This window comes from Trichoplax adhaerens, genomic scaffold, assembly GCF_000150275.1.
Source record: "Trichoplax adhaerens TRIADscaffold_4 genomic scaffold, whole genome shotgun sequence".
NCBI classification, from domain to species: Eukaryota; Metazoa; Placozoa; class Uniplacotomia; order Trichoplacea; family Trichoplacidae; genus Trichoplax; species Trichoplax adhaerens.
Genome location: NW_002060946.1, coordinates 7,521,063 through 7,532,746, shown reverse-complemented (window position 1 = coordinate 7,532,746; position 11,684 = coordinate 7,521,063). Strand labels below are relative to the sequence as shown.

Genomic DNA, 11,684 nt, shown 5'->3' with positions numbered 1-11,684 from the left:
TAGAATTACTGATGTATCGAAATGAAAATTGAGTCCTATATCCATCCAAATGAAGTTCAAGATTCCTTTTCCGAATGATTTTTACACAAATATCACTATTAGATTAATTAATTAATACATTGCTAATGTAAAGTTACAGTTTGATACAATTCGCTAATTTAAAGTTGTAATCTAATACGATTTCAAAAATTAAGTTGTACACTTCAATAAAATTTTAGTTAATAATGTAGTATCAGCCTTACGCTACAGAACTATAACATTTATATAAAGCTATCATATTCTAGTATCTATTGAAATTGATACATTATTCCGGTGATCAAGCAACCATATTATACCGTTTAAAGCTTTCATTCAGTTAATTTCATTTTTTATTTTCCGTTAAAGTCATTTGTAGTTTAATTATAAGCAAATTTTGCTATTAAAATCTTATCATTCACACAGTACAGAATATGGAGTTCGTCACGTTTACAGAAGACATTTTAATTCAATATGAGCTAAATTTCATAAACTGTTATGACTCATACATGATAGCTGCTGCCGAAGGGTATTTAAGCTCGGTAGGTGGCTGAATAAAAGTAGAGTTTTATGGTGGTTTTAACGTAGAAGCAAAGGCGTCTAAATTCTTGTGAGGTAGTTAAGGGATACTGAATCCCGGAGACTATAGTAATTTCGAGATTTGTTTTATGTTATCTCAGTCACGAAGCTGGTTTGTGACAACGATACAATATAAAACACTGTTTTTCAAGTTTATTTTTTAAAAGATTATTAGTTATTGGTAGGCGATAATAGATATATGTTACATTTCATTATACAATCTTAAGAGACATATGGTGAATACTACAAATGGTGCTATCTTGTATGTATTCTTGAATAAAATATCAGTCAAGATTATCTGCATTGAAGCCTGTTATTGCTTTTCTATCTTTAATAAGCAAAGAAGGAAATAAATCCAGTACCAATTAGTTGGCTGAATTTGTTAAATAATTCCAATACTAGTAAATTTTGAGATGCTTAAGTCGTAAACCACTTTCCGCATCTATAAGGAAAAGAATTAAAATAAGACACCTCCACTATATTATCGTTTGTTTTGATACGTTTTGCATTCAAAAATGCATTTTGTACTTATTTACTTATTAAAACGCAGCATGTAAGTTAGGTAAGTTTATACTATACGATTAATTCAATGTCTTTAGCCCTTTGCTAATTATAATTGCATTCCTTAGCTATTAAGTAGGGTATATGTTCGATTATTTTAAATCTTTAATGTATTCTATGATTACCTAATTAGGTAATATAGCTTGCTGAAATAAGACTTTACGTTCTTGTCGAAACACATAAATAAAATTGGATTAATACTGCAAATTGAAATAGTCAGCATAACTACTATTGCAGTTATCCATTTTGTCAGTGAAAATTGGATAAATACAGTATCTAGCGATTGGTTTATTATCGATAAGACTGCTAATCCAGTCAAAAATGGCCATGAAAGTATCATGTAGAGAAATGTAGTAAAAGCAAAGAATCTAGTCGCTCCGTTTGATCTATTCCACGACAATACAGTATCTTGAGTATGGCTTGCATAACTGCTTGTCCAAATGGGTAATATATGTCACATTGCTGAATATTTTCATCGTTGTACGTTACGATAAAATATGATGGTATCGAAAGTAAAATGCTAATTAGCCATGTTAAAACTTTCAATAGTGAACAGTATCTGCATATAAATGAATTACATCGAAAATTAGCAGGTTCACTAATCATTTTCATTCGATAAACGCTGACTAATGCAAAGCTGAATGATGAGGCTGTAATTGATAAATAAGAAACAGTTAAAAATATTTTACAGATTAAGTTAAGTGAGTTGTTCATTACTTCATTACGAATGTACGAAATAGTAGATATAGAAAGGACTGTCACCTGGATTGAAGTTATTAAATCCGATATGATTACGTTCATAACAAACCCATAATACTGTTCTTGTTGATTTCTAAACGATAGAACGGCAATTAGTAAAACTGTATTGCAAATAACACCAGTAATGGACATCCATAAAACCATAAAATTTCGAATTGGAAAGTCATTATCTTCTATCGAACCATTACTAGCCATGATTAGTGCTGTATGTTGTTAAGTCAAATCTTGCTTACTTTATTCCATTAGCATATGAAATTGTTCAAATTAAACAACTTAGTAGTTTAGGAATTGTATTTTTTGATTACCAAGGCTGAAGTAATTGAAAGTAGGAGTTTTTACAAAACTTGATAAGAAATTAAGAATTACAAACTTGAACAGCGAGAATGATTAGTTTTGTTAATATGTCATATATCGGGTGAACTTTTATTTATCAAATTTCGTCAATTACAGTTTTAGGGGCTGCTGATATTCTGGTCTTATTTCTACATAGTAAATACTAAATATCCAGCAATTGAATTCATTATCCTAAGATTATTAATTTAGCAAGCGTAAAATTGGCTTAGACTTGCATCATTAATAAGAGAAAAAAGGAAGAAGTAGCGAAAAGGAATAAGATTAATAAACAAAGGTAGATTCCCCGTGTTGACGTCGGTTTACTGAAAAATTGTACGGCTTCTTTCTTCAAAAATTTTCATCAAAAGTTTTAATAGAAAAATGATATCCACTCATCGTTAATAATGACCATTATATTGTAAAATGAGCGTCTATTATCAAGAGCAATTTAATTTCGACTTTTATTTGGACTAGATTAAGAGCTATAGCACTAGTATGATTGGTATTGTTACTTATAAAAAATTAAATTAGTCGCATATTTTTTTCTAATGTTATAACGTACCAACTGAAGACTCCCTCTAGGCTTATTATAAACTGGAGTAGTTCGCTCGTGGTATAGCATCAGGCTAACGCAATTATTGCGAAGAAGTATGTTAGTTTCCGGTTAAACGGATAATTAATTAGAATACTGAATCCATGAAGATGATGACTAAGGAAATTACTGCTAGCAAGCATGCGAAAATAACTTAATTACGTAGCCTGCTACACAATAAATCAAGCAAGAGTCTAAATGCAAAATTTTCTTAAGCAGGTTTACGCATAACGATTTTTCTTTTGCATCACGTAAAATTTTGTTTTAAGATACTCGCATATAAACCGTATTAATAGCAATCAAAATCATGTCGAATGTAGCAATGCATTGCGATCGTCAATTCCTGTGAAATTCAAGAGACGAAGACGATTTAAAGATTCTACAGAAAACGTTCTCGATTCGAAGTAAAAATATTTCACTATTGGTAGTTAGACGAACCTAACTTCTGTAATAAAGTGAAATTTGCAAGAAACTGTAGTTCTTGATTTATTGTTTCGAAGATCACTTTATCAGACTAGGAAAACAACGGAGACTTCGAAAAAGTTTTAATTTCTTAAAGAGATATCTGATTGTCACAAACCAACTTCGTGACAAGTATAACGTAAAACAAATCTCTAAATTACTATAGTCTCCGGGATTCAGTATCCCTACTTACAAGAATTTAGACGCCTTTGATTCTACGTTAAAACAACTATACAATTGAGAACTGCTTTATTCAACTATCTGACGGGTTTATATACCCTTCTACAGCAGCTAACATTCACAAGTCATCTTATAATAACACTTGGGTGAGAACATCTACTAACTAGTTTTTCACAGTCGGACTACAATATGTCCATTCACAGAATCATTTCAGCACATATTACAGCACAGCAATAAATTTACTGTAACACATTTATAATTAGAGTAATTCCTATTGTAAGTAACTAGTTGTAATATAATATCACTATACTATATTAACCAAATTTAGATAGCTATTTCTTCACGGTAGTTCGTACCGTGACACTGATCACTTTGATTATCCAGTTGACGGTACTGTAACAAGGCTATAGAATATTTTAAATCTAAATATCCATGCAGTGCAGTTTGATCTGGTCCTACACTTCGTAATAATTTAATCAGGCCTTATTATAAATTTCGATTTTAATTAACTTAAAAGATCTTCTTCTAGATAATTTAATTTATTGGTACCTGCAGTTATAATTTAAAATCGCTAACGTGCTTTTCGCCATTATTATAAGCTATTATTACAGTCTAAACGATAATATATATTAGAGCCTAGGAAAACATGTGATTACTATTTTAATGATCAGATTTTTTGTTATCAATTATAATTAAAGTAACTCTAGTTAAGTAAATGCACGTATAACATACTGTACAGTTGAATGTAGCTTTAACTAATTACATAGTTGTTATTTCCTAAGATTATATGAAATTTTATATGTTATCTGGTAAAGGATATAAAATACTTGAAATATTTGTTTAAAAAGAAATTTTAACGTATACTACAGAACGGTACGATATATAGTAAATCTTCAACACCTATTATGGTTGTCATTGTGGTTTGCTTTAAAACAGTATTGAGAGCTGAATACTTAATAATGGCTTGATGATAATTTAAAATGTGTATGAATGTAGCAGTGAAGATTTTCCCACGATAAGGCGCTATATTGGAGCAACTATTTCTTTAAGCAATAATAATATTGTATGATAGCTAGGTCTGATGTCCATTTTGCTAAATATAACTAGAGCGAAAAGAAAATTATTTTCACTTTTGTTATAAAGCTCAAACATAAACAATTTGGGGAGATAAATTTGATACAAAGTTTACTAACCAATAAATAACTGTACACCACGTGCAGAAAGTTATTTTTACGAGGATAACAGTTAGATTCATAACCTGGAAAAGCAAAATTAACCGCACTTCAGTACAAAATCAAGCCTTTGAAGTCTGAAGTAGTTCGAATTACTAGTAGGTAAAAAAGTGACTTGCTAGATTGGCATAGATTCTAGTATAACTGCATTCCTCTATATTCTTTTATCACTACATCGATCGCGACACTGAGTCGAAAATAAATCAAAATATAAAGTTACATTAATGTTTCATGATGTCACAATTTCACTTCTGCGACAAAGTAACGTACAGTAAAAGTCTATAAGTAGCTGCTGACTTTAACACCCATTCACATAACGTTAAACACACACAGCGAAAGACTGTAAAGATGAAACTTTTATTAGCAAAGATACATCTACAACTTTTTACCACACCACTCAACTCAAATGTTCCCGTTTATATAGGAACCGTCTAATTTGTAAGCAACAACAGTATTATTATTATACCTTACTAGGAGAAACATCTCGAACTGAGATATTCCTTACATAGCTTTTCTATCAGTAAATATTTTGAATCTCTTACTCATACTTAATCTTAATCTAAGCTCGTAGGTAGTCTAATTCAACTATCATCAACTAGAACTTGAATCATCTTACTGCTGTCTATTACACAATAACAATCAATATCAAATATGTAATGAACTATTACAAACAACATCCACGTTAAGGGATTACTTATCTTACCTAGCACTACAAATATGGATATTCTACATACTAGCTACTACAGTACTTATTAAACTATCCTAATGACAACGCAACACTGTAACACATGACCATAGGAGTACCGGGGAAAATATAGGGTATGAATATTTATGAGTACTAAATTTTTAATATTAAAATATAAATTACAATAAATAAGCGTAATATAATACTTCCCCTTATTTAGAGGCGAAACTGTTATTTGCGCAGAAGTGATATTATAACGAAATTAACGGATTCTCTATTACATTATTAATATGCTCTACACCCTTTAATACACTAATATACTTCTCGTTCCGAAAACAGACTAAAATTCTTGAATTTACTTTTAATATGACTTAAATCCTTTGAGGGTGCTTAGCAACACAATTTTGGTAGTTTATAGAATTGGGTATTAGAATTTCTTATTTTCAAATTTAACCGCATGTTTTAGTTAAAAAATGATTTCAAGGTATAAGTATTTTAGATTTTCCTAAGTGTTAATGTATCACATATAGTTTTTAAAACTAGTAAGATTGGCTATAAATGAAAGGTTTGTTTTTAGCGTTAAGATCGATATTCATACAGCATTAGATATTAATAATAATTTCATTTCTTTGGCTGTCTTTTATTTCCTGCGATTATCCTTTCATAGCACATGATTTAGAAGTATAGCTTAAATGGTTATAAAGCTTTCTGACGGGAATTTGACGTATAGTAAAGACATAGAAATTTTTGACTTTTGTTAGAAATCTCAAATATAAGATTAGCCAGAGATTCTGACGAGGCCATAATATTACGGAATAGAAGTCAATTCATTAGCAGCTTTAACTTAATGCAACCTATTTTTAGAATGTAATGACTTAGAGAATCTTCTAATTAGTTATTACACAATTCACATTTATATATGTTACGGCCAATGTCCGATATTTACGCGTATGGACCAATTTCTGACATTAGCCTTAACCTATGTTATATTGTTACATATGTTATGCATAAGATGCTATAAAGTAACCGATGCCTGGATTAGCTAATTTTGAGTTATGGATCTATAATTTTGAATCGGTACAAAATATTTTTGTGTAACCGAAAGAAATTGGTTTTACTTTAATTTAAATAACGTGCTGCAATGATCTATAATTAATATAATGTCATTGGATTGAGCAACGTCGACGCTTTATCCTTTTAACAATTTTCAATGTAAAGAAAACGAATTAAAGGTTTATTTTATAAGATTCCTTTGTTTTCTGGTTTTATTTTCTAAAACTAGAAAATTATGCGGTCTGTTTGTACTATTAAATTGTCCTTGTACGGTAAGTAGCCAATGGCTGTTATAAGTACCTGGTATAAAGTCTGTGAGTTAATTAAACTTTTCGTTCAACTTTTATATTCCTTGAATTTCATAATTCGTTAACATAAATCAATCTTTAAATTTTAAACTCGTTTTATGCAAGAATACTGAAAATAAAATGAAAGTCTTTAACTAATATATATCTATAAGACCGAACAAGTTCAACCTATTTAAAAATTAACAATATTTACGTATATTCGTTTTTTTTAATTCAACGAGTATGAATTCACATTCATTTCCTCGAATAAGAAATATATCATAGTGTTAAAAGACTATTTCTAAAATTTAACTCTCATGATAAAATTAGATATCATATCATCTTTATTTCTGTTAACATTATCAGGCATGATTTGTAAATTTATGCAGACATTGTCCCCAGACTTTGTTAATACTAGATCTTACATTTGTATCAAATATCAAGAATAGAAATGGATTAATAACATATACTAAGTTCGAAGCTGTGAAAGCGGACGTAACAGCAAACGCTATATCAGGATTGTGTTCAATTAGGTTAGATTGAGTTTCGTTAGCGAAAGATAATATCATTAAAGATGAAATAAATGGCCATGAAAGTAACATATACAAAGCCGTAGCAGCAGCTAAAAGATTAAAAATACTTTTAGAACGTTTCCATGATGCTGTACTTAGTTCGGTATTATTTATTAGCGGAAAAATTCGAGCTCCCATTATAAATGCTATTCGAGCATAATTTACAAACATGATTATTCCTGGGATAATATAAGCAATTACTAATGTACTTGTGAGGAAAATACTATTGAAAATATTTCCATACGGATGATATATATCACAGCTATCAGTAATTGGAGAGAAATGCAATGCAAAATAAGTGGGTAATGCTAGTAATAAACTCGTAATCCATACTGTTATAGCAAACTTAGCGCTATGCTTATAAATAATTGACGTATGCTTGAATCGATGAGGATCACTCACAATTTTCAATCTATATAAGCTTATTAACATTAAACTTAATGTTGAAGCAATATAAGATGCAGAAAATATAGTGTAAAATACTTTACAAATAATATTGCTAGTATTTAAGAGCTGTGGAGAATTCCTATTAGAAAACGAGAATATTATCAGTACTTGAATCGCGGTGATAAGATCCGAAGCTGAAATGTTGAGGACAAAAATATACGACGGATCTTTTAATCTTTTGGAGAAAATAATAATACTTAGTAGAGCCAAATTACCAACTATACCCAGGATAGAAATCGACTGTATCATAAAATTAACATCAATAAGATCAGTAGTGTTATTCATATCCATATTGCAAGATTGAAGAAGTGACTTGGCGAAAGATGTAGTTCAATTATATAGTAATTGATTGCAGCAAAATATTTAATTAAGGCTATTTTCTGTTTAAATAATAACAATTGCCTTTTACTATTGTCTTTAAATGGTCAGTTTGTTTTTCATTAACCTTGGTAATGTGTAAGATATTTAGTGACCTTTATTAACTTCTGTAGCTAGTAAAATTACCCGGTATGGCTTGTATTCTCATTATAGTTACTATTTAATAGCCGACTGTAGTAATACACCCTATGTTTGATTGTATTGATATCTATATTTGAGATATGAATAGTTAGACTTCTAAAAATAGATATTATCATGATGTGATATTAGATGGTTGTTAATTATAATATTAAAAATCGTTGATTAATACTAATGTCTAGAACTTGGTTAAGTATGGTAATCAGATTAATGTAACTCGAAAATGCTTAACACCTTATAGTATTAGATATTAACGGAAGAGTTTTGATATTTTAAGCAAAATGACTCGTACTGAAAAACTATAATGATGATCTATTTGAGAAAAAAGCCTTCTGTCTGATGATTCAGGTCTAACTGTAGGCAGTAAAGTAAATAGATTAAAACGAAATGTATTTAAGAACTGCAGAGATGAGCTGGAGTGCACTAGACTTCCCTTCTCTTAGCTCGGGATACTTTGGATTAGTTTCTTATCATTAATTGATCACGGCAATTATTGCTTTACTATTTTTAAGCTCTGTAAATAAAGCCGTTTTTAAATTCTATATTGACTAGGATAATTATTTTCTGAAATAACATTATTACTCCGATCGAAGTACGAAATTTATATATTTGTATTTATTACTTTGGTAAATATGAGTTTGTACAAATATCGGATTCGGTATCGTACTACATAGTAATACTATGTACGAGAATTTTCGGAAATCTTTTTTTTATATTTACCACTATTTATTGTTAACCAGGAAAAAATTTGTCGGCATGATCCTATATCCACATATAGAAGATTGCTATATTTCGTTATTTTCTTTACTTAATAAGTTTAGAAGAAACTTGAATAAGAAATACAAGGTCATAAATTATCCTAATTACTTAAATTTGCTGAATAAGAATTCAGAAATATGCTACTGAAATTTGGTATTAAAAATAAAAGTCATGGTAAAATGTTATTTATTCTATATCGAGAATCCGTTATAGTCATCATATATGTTATTAGAATTATAGGTAAAGTCCATACGATTACCTAGTAACTATGACCTAACAAGTACCTTATCATTCAAGAACAGTTCGTACCAGTTCCACCCTAGATAGCGTTTTAAAGATTTATCTACATGATTCATATAAAATTAAATAAGTTAATAGCAATTTTTACACTAACCACAGCAAATAAAATTACCAATATTGTCATATAACAATGTAAGTTATTACTGTGCGTAAAATTCTAATGTTATAGGCAATGGCATTGCTTACTACCCCTAGAGTTGAGAGTAGATCGTATTTCAACACATCACAGGCGTTCATCTATTCCACGACTATTTAGTTAGAAAATGTTTAAAAAAATGTAAAATATCTAATTACTACTGATGCGTGTCGCACCATTTTTATGCCTATTGTGAAATATATACAGTAATTGGTTTATTTCAGTACTGTAACTGTAATTGCACTAAAACTTTCTTAGAAACACTTACAGATGATCTCAAGCCAGCTAACAAGTATTCTTGGGCTTGGTACTTGTTTAATATGTCTGAATCATAATAATTTGATTAATTTCCGATACCATTTGCAGCAGTTATTAAGTTGCTAGAATTTCAAGAGCAGATATGGCACGCCTATCTTGTAAAATTTACCGGTTGATATATCCGCGCATATTCATATAATTGTCTTCTACTACTAGTACTTTAATAGATAACTAGAGTTCACCTCTATCTAACTGGAGCGTTATCTATTCTATTGCTTTGAAAGCCTAGAATCTATTTGTATTTCCAGTATCGCAATTTTTAAGTTTCTCTTATTCTTCACAATTAGAAATTTGTTTCCCTGGGCAATGACATACTATATCCTGTATTATAATACAGTACTAGTACTATATTTTATGGCATCAGTTGACAGTACAGAACTAGAAAACGGGCTATAATTATAATTATTGTGAATATCAATCTTCATAATGCATTTGAAAAAGTACAGCAATTTAACTAGACCTAATATATCGACGTTTCTTTTAAAATATTAAAATAAGAATTGGTATTTCCGTTACGATTTCAAGGAATCCTTGCTCTGTATAACGTTCAGAGTAATAAAGCCCAGTCAGTAAATATTAAAATTAGAACAATTTCTTGTCGAGTTTCACTTTAATACATAAATTTGGTTCTTTTAGCAATACCAAGTCGCTATCTTGATATTCAGAATTATAGGATAAAGTCTTGTAGATTTTAACTGAGCTAAAAATGCTTTGATAAAGTTTTCGAAGTAATTGCTCTTATAAGTACGAGTGATATTTGGTCTGATAAGACGTTCAATGGTGAAAATGTAAATTGTGTAGTATTGATTTTCTGTGACAAGCAAATTGCTGAAATTCTAATATTGGATAGTTTTAGAAAATTTAAAATATGCGTGCGAGGTAATAGATTGGCATTTGTACAGCTACTAGAATCTTTATTTAGAAATTTATGAATTATTATATATCCCAATGATCCTTTAACTATCGCAGTAATTCAATTTCATTTTACAGGATTAGAAATTTAATAAGAAAGTAAATACTATTCTGTAATCAAAGTGGTGGCATTGCCAATGATCTCGAAGTAAAAAATTTTTAGTATCTTTTACAGTCTGCAATTCATAATATGAATATGATATCACTCCTGTAACTTGTAGTCATTGTCAGGTAATACCATATAAAATGATTAAGATCCAGTTACAGTTATTTTAACAAAACTATAACGTACAACAACGGTTCTTCAAATACAGTACTTCAACCGTAGGTTTGATAGGTGTAATAATGTACGTATCGTATACGGAATTTCTTAGTTAAGAATTGGCTTTGTCAACTACTAAATTGTCAAAATATCAATCTGCACTCTATAACGGCTTAATTAATCTGTACTCTCAGGGGATATTCACAATTGAATAAGAGTCTGTGACTTCAGCGATGCCGAAAGTGATGAGAATGATGTGCTCCGGCATGATGATGGTGTATTCCGTGATGATGATGGTGCATTCCGTGATGATGCATTCGATGACGGTGGTGCATGTGGCTACTGCTACCGGAAAAAACGCTACTTGAATGCGCTGCGGTACCATAGTAGGCTGGGTGCATAAGATTATATCGGTGTCTCGCAATCATTAAATGATCCTAAAATATATTGAAGCAAAATTTAAGAATTTTCCATATTTCAATTTTCTTGCAATAGTTCGTACTACTCTAATTAACGGCTTTAATTGACGAAAATGCGAACCATTATAATTGCAAATCCGACGAGCAAAGCTTTAAAATTAGGATGGAGATCCGTCGGGACTAAAACAGTGTTAAAATGAATTAATAAGAAATTGGTGTTTAAGAGACCACAGTATGTTTTATTTTAATTATGATAGCTAATACAATACGTAACTTTGGAAAAGTCGTCTTAATTTTTACTCAAT

At 30.0% G+C, this 11,684-nt stretch overlaps 1 protein-coding gene across 1 annotated transcript; it reads right to left on the bottom strand.

The window, feature by feature from the left end:
- Positions 1–7,100: 7,100 nt before the first annotated feature.
- TRIADDRAFT_56035 (uncharacterized protein) lies at positions 7,101–8,048 on the bottom strand (the record flags this gene model as incomplete). Its single annotated transcript, XM_002111676.1, has 1 exon — positions 7,101–8,048. The coding sequence occupies one exon, from the start codon at positions 8,046–8,048 to the stop codon at positions 7,101–7,103; it is 948 nt and encodes a 315-aa protein (XP_002111712.1).
- Between the last annotated feature and the right edge of the window lie 3,636 nt (positions 8,049–11,684).